The following is a 21,728-nucleotide window of genomic DNA, read 5'->3' as shown; positions in this document are numbered from 1 at the left end:
TGTAATCCTAATCATGCTTTTCTATAATTAATGCAAGTACTAAGAGATGCATTTATGGCATAGAAATAAACAAGCATTGTATTGAGAATACATGTCATTCATTCAGAAACATTACACATAATAATTAAACAAGACATGTATGATATGGAACAAACATAATTAACAAATAAATCACTGATTCTATCAAGTCCAATCATGTTGATGTATCTCATCTAGATGTCTCAATCCAATTATAAACTGACACATCTTAACAAACAATTCAGATCAAATGAATAAATCACATTGTATTAGGATACTGAAAATAAGAATTAACAAAGGTCTTAAGTGCTGGAAAACATATATTTCACTAAAACAATTAATCATGTTCAACAAATTTTCAAACACATATTTAAGTTCATCTAAAGTAACATGCACAAGTTAAACATCAATCCTAGTTACCAGAAAAATATTCTAGTGAACTAGTTCAGGATTATCTATGTGTGACGTTATCATGCTTGTGCGAGTGTTAAACATTTAAACACTAAGACCTTATCATGCATTGAATATTGAGAGCAAAATATTGCAGTGGTTAAAGAATTTGAAACCTGAGATATGTGAGTTAGATCATCTTCATAGATTGCTATGAAAGCAAGATATTCATTATTCTCGTCATCTGATCCATCCCAACTCTTTCCCGTGCACTATAAGTTTTGACCGGATGCTTCCCTAAGAAAACATTCCACCTTTGACTCAACTCTTCAACTGAATCCCTACACATCCTTGTTTGTCAAGCTTCTTGTTCTGTTGTAACAAAACCCCGATAGTTACTTGACACATTTGTCTTGTCATAACTATAGCTATCAAATCTTTTTTATGTCCCAATCTCAGTCTTGTAGTCACCTCTTGAATTGAATCTATAAAAGTATCTGCTTCAGAATAGATAGGCTTGATCCTTGGATACAGCTTACGTACTTCTTGTGAATCTGATGCGACTAAACTTCCCTAACAAGTGAAACACTACCTTGACATCCAGTCCCTCAAATACTTCTACCTGAGCTTCCTCTGATTCAGCTATCAGTAACTCTTACATTCTGTCTTGAGGTTCCAATTTTAATGCATATAACTGAGATGTTTGTATGTCCCCACTATTCTCTCTGACCTCCACAATTCCTGCCTATATGATCTCTGTGATTCTCGGATAAATGTAGCATTGGTACAAACCACTGTGTGACTGTACAATCTGGAATCATTAGAGTTGTCTTCAAAATCATCGAGAAAAATTATACCCGTAGAAATTTCATTCCTTTCATACGTCTAAAAACCTAGTGGTATCCTCTGGAGTAAGCCTTTGAGGAAGTTCAACAATTTTCGTCTGTAGGTCTTGAAATTATTTTCATTGGAATAAGAAAACCATTATCTTCAATTTCCGTATTTGGGGAATTTTTCTTCTGAATAGCACATGGTCTTCGTTTTCTTCAAAGATTAAAATAATTTTTACCACTCGGAGGAATCTTGAGTCTACCAATCCTTTGAGAACCTTTGGCTTGAAATATTTTAAACTCCACAAATTTTGAACTTTTTGAGAGCTAAATATATTTTGGGAATAAGTCCAAATTATTTAAAATTCAAAAATCTCAAGTGTTGATAATTTTTGAAAATTAAAAAATCTGAAAATATGAGAACTTGACTGTTTGGGCTGACACACCAGATCTGATCTGTATATCGATCAACAAACTTTGATACTAATTGTTAAGTCCCGAATTATCGTAGAAGGGGGGGTTGAATATGATAATCACTAAATTAAAAAATTCTTTCGAATCTTTTGCGGATATAAAATTTAATGTTCGGTTAGTGGTCCCGTGTTCTTGAAAGGAATAGTGTTTGAGAATATAAAACGAGGAACACAAGATATTCGGGGAAATATATATTTGTATATAAATCCGCGAGGGGTGTTGCTACACTCCGGTAAATAATTTAACCGGCTACAATCTAAGAAGAACAAAGTTCCTAGGTTCTACAAAGATTTACAAATCAAATCCTATACAATGATCTAGCTTTGAGTTTGTCCAAGAATTCAATTACCGGATAACGATTATAATGCCCCCATTAATATAAAAGAGTTAAATCGGGCATTATAATTTTCTCCGGTGAAAAGTTAAACGGATATTCAAGGTGATTGGTCTTCTCTATAAATCGTTGTTGCCTGTTTTATCAGCTCTCATTGTTTTGGAGAAGAAGATAAAAACAATGAACAATACAACTTAATTGCTAAATCCTTTTGCTGCTGTAGTGTAGTCTTTATATTCAATTGAAACATGTGGTCAAATATTAACCACACAAATCAATTGAACAAACCAATAAAGTTGTGGTTGAGGAGTAAGCTTGCTAACATGCGACTACTAACTCAACCTGCGACTAAGAACTCAACCTGCGACTAAGAACTCAACTTGCGACTAAGAACTCAACTTGAGACTAAGCCTTCAACCTGCGACTAAGAACTCAACTTGCGACTAAGTCATCAACCTGCGACTAAGTCCTCAACCCGCGACTAAGTCCTCATCGACTAAGAAGTTAACCTGTGACTGCAAAGTTGGTTTTGCCTTATAAATATTCTTCACAACTCCAACCTGCGACCATATAGCTAACTGGAGACCATTGTTGCCTTTTTTATTTATTTAAGTTTAAATTGTAACTAAATTAATTTATAAAATAAACTTAAATATAACTTATATAAATAAACTAATTTAGATTTATAAAATAAACTTATTTAAAGTTAATAAAATAAATCATTTTAAGTTTATTAAATAAATTATATTAAAATCCACTAAATAAATTTATTTAATTTAACAATTAAACTTTGAGCTTCGCCAATCCCTCGAGCCACTTAGTTGTATGCCCCGCGCACCTCTTCTCGTACTTTAACAGATAAACGTTTAATCCAAGTACGTTCCTCAACTTAATAATTCTTCTATAAATAATACCCAGATTCGTTTCACGAGCTTTTGACGCCTAGTGCAACTGGTCTGGTTCACAGACGACTAACCTCGAATCAGGTCTTCGTATTATAGCCTTGATTACATTGTTAAGCTTGCAACAACTTTATCGCTCCAAACACTGACTGTCAATAAACAATTGTACTTTCACTGGAATCCTTTCCGGTACTGTGGATAACGTCTTCATTGCTACTACAATCTTGAATACTTCATTCACTGTTCTTCACCGACGCTTGAACATATAAATGAACTCTTGTCAGTGAGTATAACTTTAAGACTGCAGTTGTCTTCTTTAACCTCTTCCTATACCATGTCTTCAATTCTTCAGATTCCTATGCTTCGAATACTGTCTATCTTCAATCAATGCTAATACATTAAAATCTTCTGGTAGCACTTATACACTGAATCTTTATCATTTCTGAAACCCTGAAAGTCTTTAATCTTTATTCTTCACTGAGGCATGATCATCTTAATGAACTTTTTTCAGTGACCTATAAGCAGACTACAAGCTTTCTTCTAATCCTTTGATTCTTTGTATTTGCCTTATCTTTATTTCTTCTGGTTTCTTGTGTAGTCATAGTATTATTAGCATGTCATGTTCTAGTGTTGTTCTCGTGTTGAGTTATCACGTAACTATTAATACAGCTTCGCAGTCTCACCAACAATCACTTTTCTACCTAACAATATCATACTCATACAGAAGAGGAGTGTGACATAGCCTTATTTCGTAATTTTGAGATTTCTTTGCAGTAAAGAAAATTGAATCGGTATTGAGTAGTTTTATTTAAGGGGTGGTTATGTCTAAAAGTAAAAGTATATATAGTAAGAGTGAAATAGAATATATGTAGAGAGGAATATATCAGGACTATTATTTATAATATCATGATTATTGCTTGTGTATGTGACTCCGGCCTTTGCCATATCAAGTTTATTTTCTGTGCGTACTTGGTAGGCAAAAAGAGCCTAATAAAAGTATCAGATTTTGTGTTTGTCAAAGGGGATGGCATGTTGTTTTTTCCCATCTCTCCTTTTATCATGTGTTCATCTTTGTTTATTTTCTACACTTGCTCTGCACTGGTAGTCGAGTATCCATCATCACACATTTACATTACTATACCAGCTAGCCTTATATTATTGCGCATGCTCATTCTAAGTCCTATGTTATGTCTTATTATGCTTTTTATTTTCTTTATTTTGAGTTTCTCTCATATCTGCTGCTAGAAAAAAGATTGATCAAAAGACATCAAATTCAGCATAGAACCAATATATGTAGCTCCTTACGGCCTACTTTGGCTGTGGCTACGGTTTGAATTTGTCTCCCAATTAAAATATTGGCTTTTCATAATCCACTAGCATGTCTTATTGTTTGTTTACACATGATTCTAACTAGTTTTCCTTATTTAAATCTATTGGATTTGTCACATCTTAAGTTGATTTTTATTACTTATATATCAAGTGTATGGCTACTGTAGACTGTTGTAATTAGTTTTTATTCTTTATATCAGCCATGTTTATGGCCACTTGTAACAAAAGGGCAACTTACAGTCAGGGGTAAAATATAAACCTGAAAGAAATAGAAGTTCAAAGCTTGTAATATTGTTGTAAATATATTATATCGGCCTACGGCCTAAACTGTAAGTGTAAGGTTCTTTGGACCTAAAGTTTTAAATGTTTATATGGTTACAACTTCAAAAGAATGGTCATCTCCTTCTCAAGAAAAGAATTCTGACCAGGCTTGGACATTACCGCTCTTGTTGTTGATGATGCTAGCGAAACATACACCGGATTGCTATAACCAGAGCAGCTATAAGCCGCTATATATACCAGGTCCCACATAACCCAAACTGGAAGTAAAAACATATTGGAAAATCTTGTCAAAACATGTCTTCAATGCTCATATGTTCTCCTTAAAGAAGTGCAAGAAGTTCACAGGTTCTCTTGCAAGACTAGCACCATCATTCATCTTCACTTTGTTTACTTATATTCATGTAATCTAAAGATTATAACCAATTTTGGGGGCTGTTGATGGCCTACGGAATCTTTGGCCTATGGCCATACAACTCCCTCCTAGGAGGCTTCATCTGGGGACAAAACACGCCACACATTTTCTGCAGGCTATATCTTCGGTCTCACCAACTAAGCTGCTGGACAGGTGTCACAAGGAAAAGAACCAGTCATCCCTGAAAATCTGGAAAACACGCCACCCTGCTCTCTTTTATATGACTCATCCTACCTATTGATGTATAGCTCTGCAAGGTGGCTACATAAAAGAAGAGGTGGCCGCTCTTCCAAAAAAGGAGGAAAAAGGATAGAAACAAAGAAAAGTAACAAAAAGAAGAAAGGCTGAAGACCAGAAAGAGAAATCAACACAAGGACAACACTGTCAGTGATGGCACAAAAACCCTATGGATATGGCTTGATATCCCAACGGCCGTCAAACATCTTAGCCGTTAACTCAAGTATGGGATCATTTGCTATCACAATTAGCAAACATGTTGCTTAATCTCGATTAGCAACAAATATGTTTACTCAAAATTTCGAACAACACGTTTAAACGAGGAAGGTAAATTCTAATCTTAAGCCCGACACATATACTACATGGTTTTTTTAGACAATTAAAGCATCAACAATGGAGTCGTCATGAATGGTGAGCAATTGTTCGATTTCTGTGTATTTCGAGTAGCCACGGCATAGAACTTAACATAGGGTCTGTTTGGCACGGCTTATAAGTCAGCTTACGACTTATAAGTCCGTAAGCTGACTTATAAGCCCGTAACAACTTATCGAGTAGTGTTTGTTGACCCAATTTACAAGTCAAATTTACAACTTACAAGTTGATATGTTGAATGTTCGCAACAACGTCTTTTTTTAAAACTTATTTTGATTTTTTATTAACTTTAGTTTTAAAATATATGTTTGTAAATGTTAATCTAATTTAAAATTTACGAATTAAGATAATTATATTTTTTTATTATTTTAGTTCATTTAAGTAAAAAAATTATGACTTATAAGTAAACTTATCTAAAAACTTATATAACTTATAAGAAATTTTTTTACTTATTATTTGTAAGTCACTTATTTCTTGAATAAGTGATAATTTACTTATTTTAATATTTATCAAATGGAAACATGATATTGGTTTCAACATCATCTTTAATTTCTCAACAAAAACAAGGTATAAGACGTTAGAAAATAAACACGTTCGTTAAATAGGTTGTTTGGCTTCTAATCTATCCGTAAAACTCTTGGCGGTGTAATCTTTTAGAGATATTTTTGAAGATTTGGACTAGTAAAAGAGATGTTTTTCAAGATTTGGACCAGCTAAAAAGATGGTTTAGGATACTTTGGTAAAGAACCTGAAACAAATAGAAAAATGTTCGATTTTCTTTTGCTACCCAAAGATTTCTCTTCTACCGTAAATTGGCCCATCGCAAGTCTTGTGATACAAGTAAAAATTAGTGTATGGAGGGGAAAGGCTCGACTCTTACGGAGGGAAGTCATGTAGAAGAAAAAACTGCAAAATTCAATCAAATTTTATATCGCCGAAATAACTCTATCGAAATTAAATAACACAAAATATTCAAAAAGAAAAGAAAAGAATGTAGCTAAATATTAGTTGCGTCCTTTCATGTAACATATGATGTTAGGTGAAACTTTGAATTGGATCACCTCTTAACAACAAGTATAAATGACAATGGATGCATTACAACCGTGAGTCTCATTTAACCAGCCCCTATAAACCAAGCAGGCAGGCACTTAAAATATATGGTACACTGCGAGAGGCAGCTGCTAAACCCTATTAGCACTCTTTCTACTACTAACTGACATCCCCATATCATATTGGTGGGGTCCCTTATTTATATGTAACTCCAACACAACCGTCTGACATGAGCGTTGAAAAACATGATAACATTTACTCTCTGTTTAGCTACGCGCCTACGCCTCCATTAATCAATTTCCTCTTAACTTTCATTCCACTTTTTACATCAGAATGTTTTACATCTACACTGTTTAATTTTGTCCGGGTTTACTCTGTAGACTGTACTCTATAAAGATTAATTTTGATACTATAATTTATACCATCTTAAAACATCTGCTTGTTAGCTTAGTTGAGTTTGACTTTTACACAAATGGGCACAGGTCAAGCCTATGAAACCATAAAAATACTTCTACCCGTTTGCATTTTTATACTTTAATAATTGAGCGATTTTTAGAGTAATCATTTTTAACGTTTCTATTCATTCTCAAATTCGAGTCGGTCAATCAAATATTTAAACAGCCGAGTCAACCGATTTTGACGTCACACTTCACTTGTGCATGTTGAGCTCAATTTTAATTGGTGTTATAAAAGACCGAAATCAGTATTATTCGGCTACCAATGACTGTATCTTTGAGTGAGTAATTTGGCTATTAACACCTAATATGTTCAACTAGAAAATTTGATGAATCAAGTTTGAACAAAAAAATTAAATCGAAACGGGCTTGAATTAAACAAAGAATCGTTGGGAGCTGCAGGAAGCCATGATGAAAGGTACTGCAAACTTATGAAACTAAAAGAAAGGAAAATTAGGTAAATTTAGGGACAAGTATGTCAGGAGGTTAAAAGTACAGAAGTGAAATGAGAAGGATTAGTGGAATTTGACCCTGTATTTTACTACTGATATGTCTGCGTCACCCTGCGTTTTTTATTACTTTCTTCTTGTCCTCGCACCCATAAGATTCTAGGCGCCGCTAGGCCAATTTCACCAGTTCAAATGTTCAATTCACCCATACTTTAGCAGCAACTGGATAGAGTGTTAACTGCTAATCTTGCATATTAACCTTTGTAAAGAATACATTAAAACAATCTGCAAGAGGCAGTTTTGATAGGCATAAGTTTTATTGATATTAAGTAAGTTATGAACGACTTCTTTATCAAGTCCTTCATACAATAATTTCCTTCTAACTGGAGCTAAGCTAATTCTTGCGGATAATGATATTAAGTTGAGCAATTGTCAAAAAGGTAATGTTATCTACAAGCCCAAAGGAATGACCAACAAAATACTATGTGTGCTGGCATGCATATGCAACTACCAAAGATTTTTAATCACATGAGATTGAAAGTTTTTGATGAATGTAACAGATTAATTTAAGCTCAGCATTTCAAGACTTGTGATGTTCTTCAATCTGAATCAACTCGTGGCCTATAAAACAAAAATATTCTACAGATGTATTCTACCAACACCCAGTTCTCTAGCAATATTAAGATATAAGATACAAGATAGGGACATGCAATCCTTTCCGTTCACTTCTCCCCCTCGATACACAACCCAGTTTTAGCTCCAATGAAAGCAGCATTGTATGATGTTATAAAGATGATGATATCACGAGGTAATCTGAAACATTGCATTTCACACCGAATTAATATTGCTTGCCGCTTGCAGAGCTTCATCGAGGCACTTGACTGCACTTTCATAATTTAAAAAACCCATGTACCAAAATTCATGATTATCAACCGATATAACTTGGATATACTTTTCAGCTGAATTGATTCTGCCTGATGAAGAATTAATCGCTTTTAGCTGGTGCAGCGGGATAACCACCTGTATTGGCAAAGTATAGTGTTTAGTTGTAGAAGGCTGATTATCTATAACAAAGAAATAGACTATCTGTTCCAATAGATACCAAGCCCAAAATCTATAAACAAATGGCATACTTATTTGCCATATTTTAGACTATGATGCATCACACTGTATAGGTATCAGTTTTGATTCTCTACTAGGATATCTGACTCGGTGGTCATCAACAAAGAATAATCATCAGAGGTTCACTAAATGTAGTCTTCATAAAATTTGCTAATTTTGGGGGAAAATCACATTACAAGAGCAAAAATATGTGTCAAGTAATTTACTTGTATATTACGCCATTATATACCAAAAAACAAAGTATCACAGTAAAGAGTTAAATGTTCAATAATCACCTCTACAATTGAACACGGGAAAAACCAGTAACCTAAACAACAAGCACGTAATCCAATGATAAGAAAAAAGTAAAATCAGACAGCTGATATGATCTCACAGTTGACCAAACTAAATCTGCAGATGCTAGACGATGGCACTTCCAGAAAATTCATCTATAAAGGATATAGAGAATTGACATGGTAACATTATTCATATCTCACCATATTTACAAATAAAAAGAAAAAAAAATGTGGTAGTGCTTAATCGATCAGGAACATAAAAAATGAAAAGGCCGCCACTATTCAGCAAAGAAAATTGAACGCTTATACATGATCTGGAGAAAATATACACTTTCTGAAGTCGACAAGATGCAAGTGGTACCGACAAACAGTTTTCTGGGTTACTTTTTCAGGTAAATGACAATTAATTTAGTAAAAACATCATTAATTATAAAAAAATATTATTGCATACCTTATAATAGCTCCACTCCATCTTGTCTTCAGCTTTATAAGAAAGAGGATTATCACTACAAAATGCAAGTTTTGCAGTGGAAACATATAGAACTCCCATAACTGGACCAGCTGATGTTGATAGATAACAAGCAAAAGAATTTTGAAGTTGCTCTTCAGGGACTGTGTCAAATGTTTGTCGGAAAATTTTCTCATAACCACCTTCTGCTAGAACTTTTGTTCCCTGTGCAATTCTACCCAGTGCAGCATCAGTGAAACTGGGCGCCGTTTTCACTGATTTAAATTAGCAAACAAAAAACTCCTTATTCTAACGATCAAAGTAAATTAAAATGCAATAGCATTGATAGAACAAAATGGTTACTACATAACTTCAATTAATTTACATATTCAAGTAAAACAGCAACACGGAAGGGAAAGTAGGAAAGGAACCAACTGTATGCAGGAAAAAACATAAAAATTGCTTAATGAACAAAAAGTATGATGCACTCAAAATTACTTTGTTATAGCTATCTACCAAGTTTAACTTGTTCGAATACCTAACTAGATAAAATGATGCTACGCAATTAAATAAGCATACAATTTCGCAAATGAATGCTGCAAAGACAATTAAATTCAACTATAAATTAGAATTGGCAACATTTTGAATTATTTATATATTATTATGGAAAAGTTGTATAAGTAATCGATTTGGATTTGTTGATAATTGTATTAATACAGGGAGATATAGTATCAAGTTCAAGTAACTTACAAAAGGAAGAAAAAAAACACGCAAGTTGAGTGATTTTTGACTGATATTTCAGAATTTAGGCATGGTTAGAAAAAATAAAGGTACAGAGAAGAAAACACGAGTTAATTGATTAACTTTCTTTAGTTTAACAATAAATTGAACATTTTCTACTCAAGGTACTTGCTACCTGATCAACGACTTTATTCTTGAATGTAAATCAATAATGAAAGCAGCAGACTAGTGAAAGTCTAAAGTAACCTTTCCATGATTTCAATTGCTTCCTCCTTTACAAAGTGAAACTATTGCAAGAGATTGGAGGCTGAATGATGAAATCATATGCTCTGGTACCAACTTGTCAGGATTTAGGGTTTTGATCATGTGTTTGATCCAAAATTTGGTATGCAAAAACTTTAATCACTTCTAAGTTCTAGTCCCCATCCTCTTGGTACACAACGAGCTCTGAGAACCATTTGGACAAATCTGTCTCCAAACCATATATGACTCAACTCACTATCTAAAAAACGACAGGCTAAATCATCAACATCAACTAAAGCAGAGGCTCATGCATATCACAAGAGTCCATGCCTATCACAAGAGTCATGACCATGGGCATACTTCATTCAGATTTAAGCTTTATATAAACATTAAACTGCCCCTCATGTTTTGATGTAGAATGCAACAGGGAAAATACACAGCCCAATCACATGGGCATGGTTCTATGCGGGTAACGTGAAAAAATAACCTGAACGGAACTTTTAACAGGCGCCTCTGATACTTTATGACTGACCTAGGTCAGATCCCAAGTCCTAGTCAAGACTAGAAGTCTTAACTCGCTAAATCTTGATTTAAAGCATTATTACAAGTTAGTAAGGGGCAATAACAATCTTACTGCAAACGGGAAAGTATGCCTAAAATACTGATCCTTGAAGTACACTAAATCTCTTGCAAGCTTTGCCTGATCTAACTATATTTACTTTTAGTAAAAGAGAAGAGAAGAACATTTACTATACATCTATTCAGGATACTATCCTTTTCAACACAGCCGCAGAATCCTATTCTAAAAATGAGAAAGTTGTGGCAAAAACTGAAGCAGTTAGAAGATTGTCATCTCACTTTAGGCGATTATGTCACATGACTAACCGTTGTATTTGTTTGAAATACTACTTAAAAGGAACAGGGGGTTTTACTGGCAAAAAAAGGTGGAACAAGTTATTTGGCTATGCATGATGTGCTAATAAATAAGAATGACTCTGATAGCTTGCTCATAACTTATGAGAATGGTAGTAGGGTAAAAAATTATCTGTCAAATAGATGGATGTTTACGAGAGGGGATACTGTTAAACTAGGGAGAGCGAGTAATCTGCAAACTTGACTTGGTTTATATGTTTCATTTAGTTTTTATGTTTCACTTCTATTTCCAACACTTCACTCTGTTATGCCCCGTACGGCTTCCAGAGTTTACATCAGTCTGTCCAGTTACTGTATCAGCAGAATAACAATGCACGACAAAGTATAATGCAACCAAATCATCTTTTAGTTATAGTGTTTTTTGTCAAAATGGAGAAATTGCAGTCAAGAGACCCTACTTTTCAGTGACACATACTGGGTATCATTTCTTCACAGTTCCCAATTGCTGAAATATAATAAAACTTGCATTACATATTTAATTTTTAAATTAAACTTGAACTCCGCCTAACATATTAATATTTAAAAGTGAAAGTTTTCCTTCCACTAGAAATACGTAGTTACAGCTGAAACTAGATACGATGTTGGAATATCAAGAATTGCTTCTTTCAGAAGCTAAACAAAACAGTCCATCAAAACAATCACCTGGAAGGGAACTAAACATATATGCATGAAAAACATACTTTTAAAGGGAACGTTGCAAAATATTTTAAAGAACATGGAGAAATTTAGAAACAAAAAAGGAAACTCACGGTGCTGCCAAGTATTCCCAGCAAGAACTTCAGCTTTTTTTGTTGCTTCTCCTACTTTTTTCCCCCATCTCCCAAGCACACCACGAACACTTTCAACTGAATCTGATTTTTAATAAAAAAAAATAAAAAATAAATCAATGATGTCATCAAAAACAGCCCCATTGAGTTCTTATCTACATAATGCATGTGTGTGAGTGAGAGTGAAAGGTCGATTATTCTACAACCAAACAAACATACAAAAATACATGGTCCACTGAATATAGAATATGTATTTAATCAAGTGTGCAATAGTTTCAAACATAAAATTCAGATGAAGTAGCTAGCTTATTGAGTCCCTTTGATGCAGAAGTACCATGAAACTCTTCAATCGGAAAGGTTTACGAGCTTTTGTTTCCTTTGTAAATTCATCAAACTAATTACTATACTACGGAGGCTTAAGTATTATGGGACAGAAGAAGAAGACTTCATATTTCTCAAAATTACAATGTCCAAACGAACAACCACAAAAGTAACAAGTTACAAGCATCAAACAGAAAATAAGCTATTCTTATTAAAGGTCGTCTTCTTTAATTTCAAACTTCAAATTGATCATGAACAATTTACCAGCAACTTCAATATTTATAACCGTTTATTAATTTGCCAGTACGGTCTCTTCACCAGATCGGTATTAATCATTTATTTTAATCATGAAGGACGATCTTTTGTATAGTGCAGAAGCGAAATCAATGAACTAAGTACATGCATGCATAGATAACATCAACTGATACTGATAGTAGACGAGCTTATAAATCTCCACACGTACACTATGAATGCAAAAAGAAACAGGAAAATACCTGCTCCAGTTCAATTAGCAACTTAATTTTATCTAAAAAATCATATCTAAAAAGCTACAAAACCATGTCATTTATCAATCAAAAATCAATTGATTCATGATACATGCAACAAACACGAGAATCAAGAACGCAATTTACACACAAACACAACCAACGATTCCGCGAAAAAGCAAAATCGAGCTCAAAACTTCCACACACAAGCAAAAGAAAATACAAGTACAGTAGTTACAGAAAATATAAACTTAAACCTCTCTACACAGCAACAAAACAACAGACAATATTTAATTGCTAAATTCAACTAACACTATATACATCCACCTATAAAACGATATAATACCTCTATCCAAATTTAACAATAGCCAATTACTTATAACAAAACAAACAGAAGCATCTCCATTAGTACTATAGCGAAAAATGAATAACCTCGTCAAAAAGTAAATAATTATTTCTAATCTCGATAAATAAATAACCTCATCGAATGGATAATTTGATCCGGAACAACATACTTTGAACCTCGATAAATGAATAATCTCGAAAGAGGCGCGTTGTACCTTTGAAGTTAAACGAGGATTGATCGGATTGAGCAGGAGTATAAGCAACATAAGGATTACTAGATCCGCCACTATTGTTCCCATCAATCGAAGCATAAGTATTAACTGATCGAGATTCAACTAAATCTTCACTCCAACTCACAGACTTTCTCGATTTACTCCCCGTAGGCGTAGGCGTAGGCGTTGTTGATTTGTTACTACTATCATTTACCATATCAACACTCACATGCTCTAACGGCTCTTTGTTTGCACCGCTTTCGAGTTTAGGATCCGAAAGCATGACGGATTCCATAGTATCCAGCGCCGGTTGCTTCTCCGCCGGGCCGTTGGGGTGATCCATGGTGGCGTGTGGTGGTAGATCGAAGGTTTGACTAGGTGGAGAATGGGGTTTGACGGGTTATAGCCGGTGGGTGAGTTTTAGTATTTATTCAGAAATAATGAAAGGGGTGTTAAGATTGTAAGTGGCGGCGTTTAACGCGGGAAGAGGTGAGCTGGTAAGTGTGAAAATGTGATGTGCGGTGCGTGGTTGTGGAACTCGGAGCTCGGGGGATTAAATTAAACATTTTTTTTACTCGGTATCCATAAATTCTACAATAAATTTCATGACAGAACTTTATTTTATTTAATAAAATTTATCATCTATAGACTGTAAAATCGATGTGTATTAAATTCAGATTTTAGAGGATTTATAATAATCCTTTGAATTATTATTATTGATTTTGGTTGATTTTAATTATATGCGAATTTTAACGAAATTGTTGAATAAATCTCGTAGGGTCTTGCTGATTTGAGCGGTGATTTCTACAAATTCATCAAAATCTCTTCGATTTTACTAAAATTTCTGAAAATATAAAATACACTAGCAAATCCATCAAAATGTACAATTTTATAAAATGCAAAAAAATCCATGAATTTTTAAATACCACCGGATTTTAATAGATTTTTTAAAATCCAAATTGAATACCATCATATTTTAATGGACTTTTTAAAATCTAAATTGAATACCCCAAAATTTTGAAAAACTTTTTTCAATCTCTATTGAATACGATTTTTTAGAATCTAAATTAAATATCCCATGATTTTTAAAATTCAAAAAAAAATCTTTAAAATTCCAATTGAATAATGAAATCCTGTTTATAAATTCGATTATTCCCTCGTTTTTTATTTTTATATTAATCTCGATTCTCTAATATATACAAGAAAATCGTATATATTCCTCAAATTCCCAAATATTCTTACTATTTCTATATTATTGGATGATGTTTTTTTACTGTTTGTGGATTTTTTATTTTTATTCAAAATTGTTTCGAGACTAAAAAGACTTTTAATGGTTAACCTGATGCTTCGTAATAATTCTGATGTTCCCGATCACCGAAGCAGGAGTTTCAATATATTTTAATTTCGATTTACATATACACACACTTTTATTTTGTATAATATCACACACAAAAGCTATTGTTTAATTTAGTACTAGCATAATAACACATAATAACACGTAATTTCTAACGTATTTATCTGTTTATCATTTTCATAGAAGACATTAAACAATGTTTCCAATTTAGCTCATGAAGAAAAATTTATATATTTTTGTTTGTGTTGTATAATTGTATTTAATGAATATAAACATGGTAGTTAGTGTACGTTTAAAATGAAACAAATAAATTTAATATATAGAATGTCGTTGGTATGTTTATAAAGAAAAAGTTAAAAATTAACATATATGTTGAATACAGAGTTGACCAAAAATTTAGAATTTTATTTAAATAAACTATATAACTGGTCTATATTATTACTGAGTTCTCTATTAACTTACAATTAAATTACTCAATTTAAAAAGATAAAAAATGAATAACTGAATTCAGAATTATTAGCAATCATAATATAAAATTTACACTATTGTTAATATAAAAGTTGATTTTAATGAAAAATGTTAGTTTTTGAAATTTAACGTATGTATGTTTGGAAAAATGTTAGTTTTTTTTACACCACTCTTAACAAAATAAGATTAGGTTATATGTGTTTATGTTAGCATCTGAATTATGGTATGTTACATTTCTTAGGAAATTACGATGGTTTTAATTATTTATATGTTAAATATCTTATTTATGTACATGTATAATCATTATTAATATCTAGTGAGACAATTGATTACTTAAATAACATGTATTTATAATTATTCAAAAATTAAAATTATGTAATAAATAAATTGCAATAATTTATATATGGTATTCACATTATCACTGAAAAACAATCCATATTTGTTTTTTACGCGACCGAGTATCAATCATGTAACATAAAAATAAATTATATATTGTAAGACTTATTATTGATGTTCATGATTTTTTCAATAATTTGAAGGAAAAATTATAATTATATTGTTATTTAAACTATTTTTAAGTTTCTTTTATTACTACTCTAATATTTCTTCATATAATAATTTGATAATATTGTATACTATTCTCCTAAAATTAAATATTTTTCAATTCGATAAAGTTTTATAAATATTAGTTGAACTGGTTAATTCTTTCAAATTATTGAACAATATTTATTTTTTAAAATAGTATAAAATGTATTGAATCAAATGCTACACTATAGTATAGATATAAATTTTATTTGAATAATTCAAAATATTAAAATAATTTAAAATATTTGTAAAATATTATCTTGATCAATAAATATCGTTTATCTAAAAGAATTCTTTTTAAAATGCTAGTTTTTTTAAAGTGAAAAATGAAAAATAAATCGATTTAATATATCATCGTAGTTTTAACAAATTTCTTGAGATTTCATATCAAATTTCAAATATTTTTAAAATCGGGACAAGTCTCAAATCACTATTGCGCTACCATTGAAGTTAGTAATTTTAATACAAATAATCAATTGACTTGATCCTATAAACACCTCAAACACATTAATTTATATTAATATAAGATATCAAAAAATTTCACATTATTGGTAAGATATTCTCGTCGAACTTCTAATTTAAATTTACTAAAAGTAGAATGTGACAATGTTTTCGGCTAGTCATAGAGTCAAATTTCGAGTATTTTTTGAATAATGGGCCAAATTCTGATTTGAAATTCAAAATAAACTAAAATTCATTGACTTGTTATAATTCGAACGTATCTAAATATTTAATAACAATCTAGATTATTTATATATAGGCGATTCTATTTTCAATATTTTCTTTAAAAATTATATATGTACATTTTAATTACTTTTTATAATAAACAATATGTTAAAAATATATGAGATATATTATCAAACAAAAAAAATAATAAATAAGATAATAAGCTATTTATGTACTATATATAACTTTATATCTGGAATTCAGTTATTTAAAATTAATTGTACAAATATTCAAGTAACTATCTTTTTTTTCGAAATTCAATTAGCTATCTTTAAAGTTAAATAAAATATTCCTTTAACACACTTACATATTATGTGTATGATAAAAAGCACATGTGACAATATGGTGTAGTGGTAAGATGTTGTATTGAAGAATGAAGTAACTCGGGTTTGATTCCCACAAAACATAACTTTTATATAAATATTAAAAACATGGGTAATTTAGTCTTTTTAATGAGACTTTTTAATCTCAAAATATTATCCCCTTGTTGTGCTATTATATATAGAAGAGATTTCTGTTACTAATTAACGTTATTTTATATGTTGTTTGAATGATTTGGATATATTATGACAAATATTTTTAAATGATGTGTTCTATTTGTATAGCCAGAAATATATAATAGTGTTTATTTATAAGCAAAACTTATTTTGTGGTTTGTGAAACTCTTCACAAACGTTGATTATGAAGATTAAGAATATTTCGTTGTCAATTTGTTTATCTTGATAGAACGTTATTATTTTTTTCTTTTAGAATTAAACCTTATTATTGTATTATTTATGAGTGATCAATTTGATGACATATATTTTAATTTCTTAGAAATAATTTTGTGTTATTTTGTTGACTTGTCTTATGTCTTTAGTAAATTATTGATATATTATTTTATTCCTTTTTAGTGTATAATAACTAAAAAAAGTTTAATTAAACTTTTTTTATTCATTTCCTTTTCATGAATTATATGTACATTCGGATATACTTTCTCTATTTTTTAATATTTGACACTTTAACTTTTAACACATATATTTAATTAATTTGATTAAATAGTTAAAATTCTTATTTTATAAATTTTATTTTTGTGAATAAAAGTATATGATCAAAATTTATTTCACAAAAAAAATTATAAAATTTAATTTTACCTATTCGGTTAAAGCACCTAAATATGTAAGGCAAAAGTTAAAACGTAATATAATAAGAAAAATAAAAAACAGATCGCATAATGTTTTTTATTAAAAACCCAAATGTATCATTGACCTCTGTCAAAAGCGCACATAGTTGGTCCACAGGTTTAAAAGTGAAGACTACGTTGTAGGACTGTCAATGGATCGGAAATTCGGTCCGATCCGAAGGCTAATGGAGTTGATATGGGTCGCTTAAAAAAAAATCCGATCCGAAAAAAATCCGATCCGGTTACGATCCGATCCGATAAGTACCGGATATGGATTTAGGCCGATCCGGTCCATTAATAATTCAATCCGGATAATTTATTATATTTCAGAAATATATATATATATATATATATATATTTACATATATATAAAAAATTATATATAAAATATATAATATATTTATATATTATTTTTTGTTAACCCTTTATGCAACACTCTCACTTGATAATTCTAATGTCTAGCGCAGTGTTTAGTGGCTGACTAACACTGAGGACCATTACCAAGTGTGTGGAACATAGAGGTTTATGGAGTGTCAAGGTAAATGCTACACTAATAAAACCCACCATGACCAATACCATACATGCTAAATACGGATGCTTATATCTAGTCTAATAAATATTGAGTTTTGTATATCATATTAGTTCATTGTTCATTTCAGAATCGGTCTCGTAGTTTACTTTCCTATTAGCTTGGACTTGTATAAATATATCAAAGTGCAAATATGTTGATACTTAAGTTGCCCCACTCATTGGTCACACTTTTAGTTTTTTTATTGGTTAGCTACTGATTCAGTGTTCTTTTGTGATGGAGGGATAAACATTTTTTATTTTCAATTCATTGGGCTCCTCCTGCTTCATCCCAAATATTCTGCTCAGACCAAAAACATGTATACAAAAACCCTTTTTTAGTATAACAAAAAGCATGTACATGCCTCACGTGTGGCTATTATACATGGGAGACTCCATTCCCGGATCTAAGAAAGAGTTGAAAGTCCATCCTCCTCTTTTAATTTTTTCTGAAACAGAATTTTGAATTTTAAACATAGGAGTAGTTATTATTTTTATTCACTGTGCTTGGATGTAATGTAAGAAATTGTATTCGCATTTCATTTTTTTAAAATATTAATGGATCAGAGCTCCGGTCCGTGATCCGTGATTTTAACGGATCCGGATATGAATTCCGGATCGGGTTATAAAAAATCCGACAAAAATCTGATCCGGATCCGAATCCAGTAAAATTAAATGGATCAGAATATAGATCAAGGCTGATCCAATCCAGATCCGATCCATTCACACCCCTCATTCACATACTAAAATTTCACCAAGCCCCCGTCTTCTTTATTCAAGGGTAAGTTTTATTGAGAAATCAATTGTCGCAAATGTCTAAACAAATTGTACTTACAAGATAAGATCAGAGTAAACATTTAACAAAATGTTGTCAAAAAGATTTATTTTAATTTAAACATTAGATAAATACATTTAGTACATTTATATTTTACTATTAAAATTGAAATATTCAAAAGTTGTTTTTTACGTTCGATTTTGTAATCTTTAGCTAAATGAAATAATTATATTATAACTAGCAAAATATTTAAATAATTTTTTTGCTTAAAACGTATATTATTTTCTACCTTTTATAATTATAGTATAAAGGGGTTTTTCATAAATATCTAAATTTTACAAAAATTTTGTAAAAATATTATAATTTTTTAAAAATATTTGTACGTTCCGCAATTTTGGAGCCATTTTGCAACCATGTTTGCAACTTAAATTTTAAATAATATATACGTAAATACGTTCTGCAAATTTATAATCATATTTGTAATATAATTTGAAACCTATAATACAACAAATAATACGATACGGAATGCTATAAAACAGTTGCACGGTTAAAAATAAAGTGCAACCTCTTTTCGTAATATCGTATTTTTATAAATATTTTCAAAATAAAAATAATATATTTATAAATATTTTCAGAAGTTAGTAAAATTACAAATAATTTTATAAAAATAAAATTTTGATAAATTCCCTAAATTCAATATCATGCCTAAGTGGTGTTTATATTTGACATCCTATAAAAGATTTATTTAAAAATGGACACAATTTATCACTAAAACGCCATGTATAGGTGGACAAACAAATTTCAAACGAATGACAACTTTTAAACTAAAATTATAATACTCAACCTCCGTAGTCCGTAGGTACATATATCCCGTATCTTGTGTAACCAATTTTTAAGAACAAGCAACTTGAAACGAAAGAGTGTTAAAGTTGTAAGGCTGATTTGAGGCATATGTAAACGTTGTTGAACTGCCGGGACAGAGGCTATTGGTAAGAGAGCAAACGTCGCCCTTTTGTACGATGATATTTGGATCGAGAGGCTCCACTGTTTTGAATCCACGGCATGAAAGTTTTACAAGTGTTTGACAGCAATTGCAGGGTGCTTTTAACGTCACTTTTCGTTGCGGTTGATTTTGTATTTTCACTCCGGTCAATGCTTGCGTGATTATTGGGTTCGTTTTTGGATCGTCACAGCCACCTGTGCAACAAAGAAATAAATAATGATTTCGTGTACGAATTATCCCCACTTTTTCTGTATGAACAAGAATTAAGGTTAAAAGTATTCAAAAATAAAATCATCGAATATAATTTTGAAGCTCAGTTTAAACTCTACTATATTTGATGTTTTAAATTTCATAAAAAACACGAAAACTTTTGTAACAAAATAATAAATTATAGGAACCCAACATAAGCTTTATAATATAAATTTTTTTGGATGATTGCAAACAAAATTAGGAGCAAATGAATATAGATGTTGGTACACATAAAACTTACTGATTGAGCTCACGAACAAAGAGTAAAAGAGTACGATTGAGATACACTTTGTGATTACGTCCATTTTTAAATAATATATCCGATGTAATACTTGTTTAATATATGTTTGTATGCTACATCAAGTCTGGAGTAGGTGTATATATAGGTGAAAATGAAGATCAATCTTAAATGGCATTAAATCTTCAGTTTTTTTTGTTGGGCAAAAAATATTCATAATTTCTATTTTCTCGACTGATTTCGTGAATCGGTTATTACAGGTGCTAGTATCACTTCAAATCGGGAATGTGAGTATTTTTAGGATACATGCAATTTACCTACTTTAATAGTTTTAGTGATCAAGAATGTGACAGTAAAAAAATAACACTGATTATGGCACTAATTTACTGCAAAAAAGGAGAAAAATCTGGGGCTCATTTTGTATAAATTTAATTAATCATTTTTTTCTAATCATTGCTATATTAAAAAGTATACAAGTAAAACTTGATAAATTAATGCTCTACGAAAAAAAATATTAATTGATTAAACTGATAATTAATAGATAAATTAATAATTTATTAATTTATCAATATATATACATAATTTTTAATTTTTTAACATTTATTTATAAATATGTAACTGCAGAAAGCTGCTTATTATATTTGCAAAACTGAAATAATGTCATTATCTTAAGGATATAAATTATTTAGCAAGTCATGTATAAAAAAATATACGACACATATATTAATTTTTTCGTTAAGTCTCGGCTTAGTAAGCGCACTGGCATGGCATGGCCGATCCTGAGATTCGAGGATCCTAATCGAAATCAGTTTATGGGATCCTAATATATATATATATATATATCATGAAAATTTGTATATATTTACCTAAACAAATTAAACATTTTTGGGGTTTTTATTTATCAGAACCCCTAAACGTAAATATTGCTCGCTAGTCTGAGCCACACCCGCGCACCAATTGCATTCTCTAATATAACTTATAAAATTAGTACTCTTATGCTAAATAAAATTAGAATTTAGAAGGTATATACATCATTAGCTTAAAATTAGAATTTAGAAGATATATACATCATTAGCTTACTAAACTTTTAAATTGAAAATTAAAATAGTGAACGAACCAAGCTACTTTTAAACTTAGATACTCCCTCTCCTTATACACTATTACCTCCCTTCCAT

The 21,728-nt window shown here is 31.0% G+C and overlaps 1 protein-coding gene across 1 annotated transcript; it reads right to left on the bottom strand.

The window, feature by feature from the left end:
* Positions 1-8,020: 8,020 nt before the first annotated feature.
* On the bottom strand, positions 8,021-13,959 carry LOC141671327 (GLABRA2 expression modulator-like). The gene is made up of 4 exons (XM_074477519.1): positions 13,430-13,959; positions 12,046-12,147; positions 9,383-9,654; positions 8,021-8,554 (listed from the first exon to the last, which is right to left on the bottom strand). Exons 1-4 carry the CDS (start codon positions 13,767-13,769, stop codon positions 8,363-8,365), a joined length of 906 nt encoding a protein of 301 aa, XP_074333620.1. The 5' UTR covers positions 13,770-13,959; the 3' UTR covers positions 8,021-8,362.
* Positions 13,960-21,728: the final 7,769 nt, after the last annotated feature.

The sequence above is a fragment of the Apium graveolens genome, chromosome 7, assembly GCF_009905375.1.
Source record: "Apium graveolens cultivar Ventura chromosome 7, ASM990537v1, whole genome shotgun sequence".
NCBI classification, from domain to species: domain Eukaryota; kingdom Viridiplantae; phylum Streptophyta; class Magnoliopsida; order Apiales; family Apiaceae; genus Apium; species Apium graveolens.
Note: the sequence above shows the minus strand (reverse complement) of the source record. Positions and strands in the feature narration are given on the sequence as shown.

Excerpts from the sequence above, each read along its gene's own strand:
- LOC141671327 (XM_074477519.1), bottom strand. The coding sequence starts at position 13,769 with ATGGATCACCCCAACGGCCCGGCGGAGAAGCAACCGGCGCTGGATACT. Across the intron at positions 12,148-13,429 it reads ATCCTCGTTTAACTTCAAAG|ATTCAGTTGAAAGTGTTCGT; the intron begins GTACAACGCGCC and ends ATTAAAAATCAG. Across the intron at positions 8,555-9,382 it reads TGGAGTGGAGCTATTATAAG|GTGGTTATCCCGCTGCACCA; the intron begins GTATGCAATAAT and ends TTGCCAATACAG.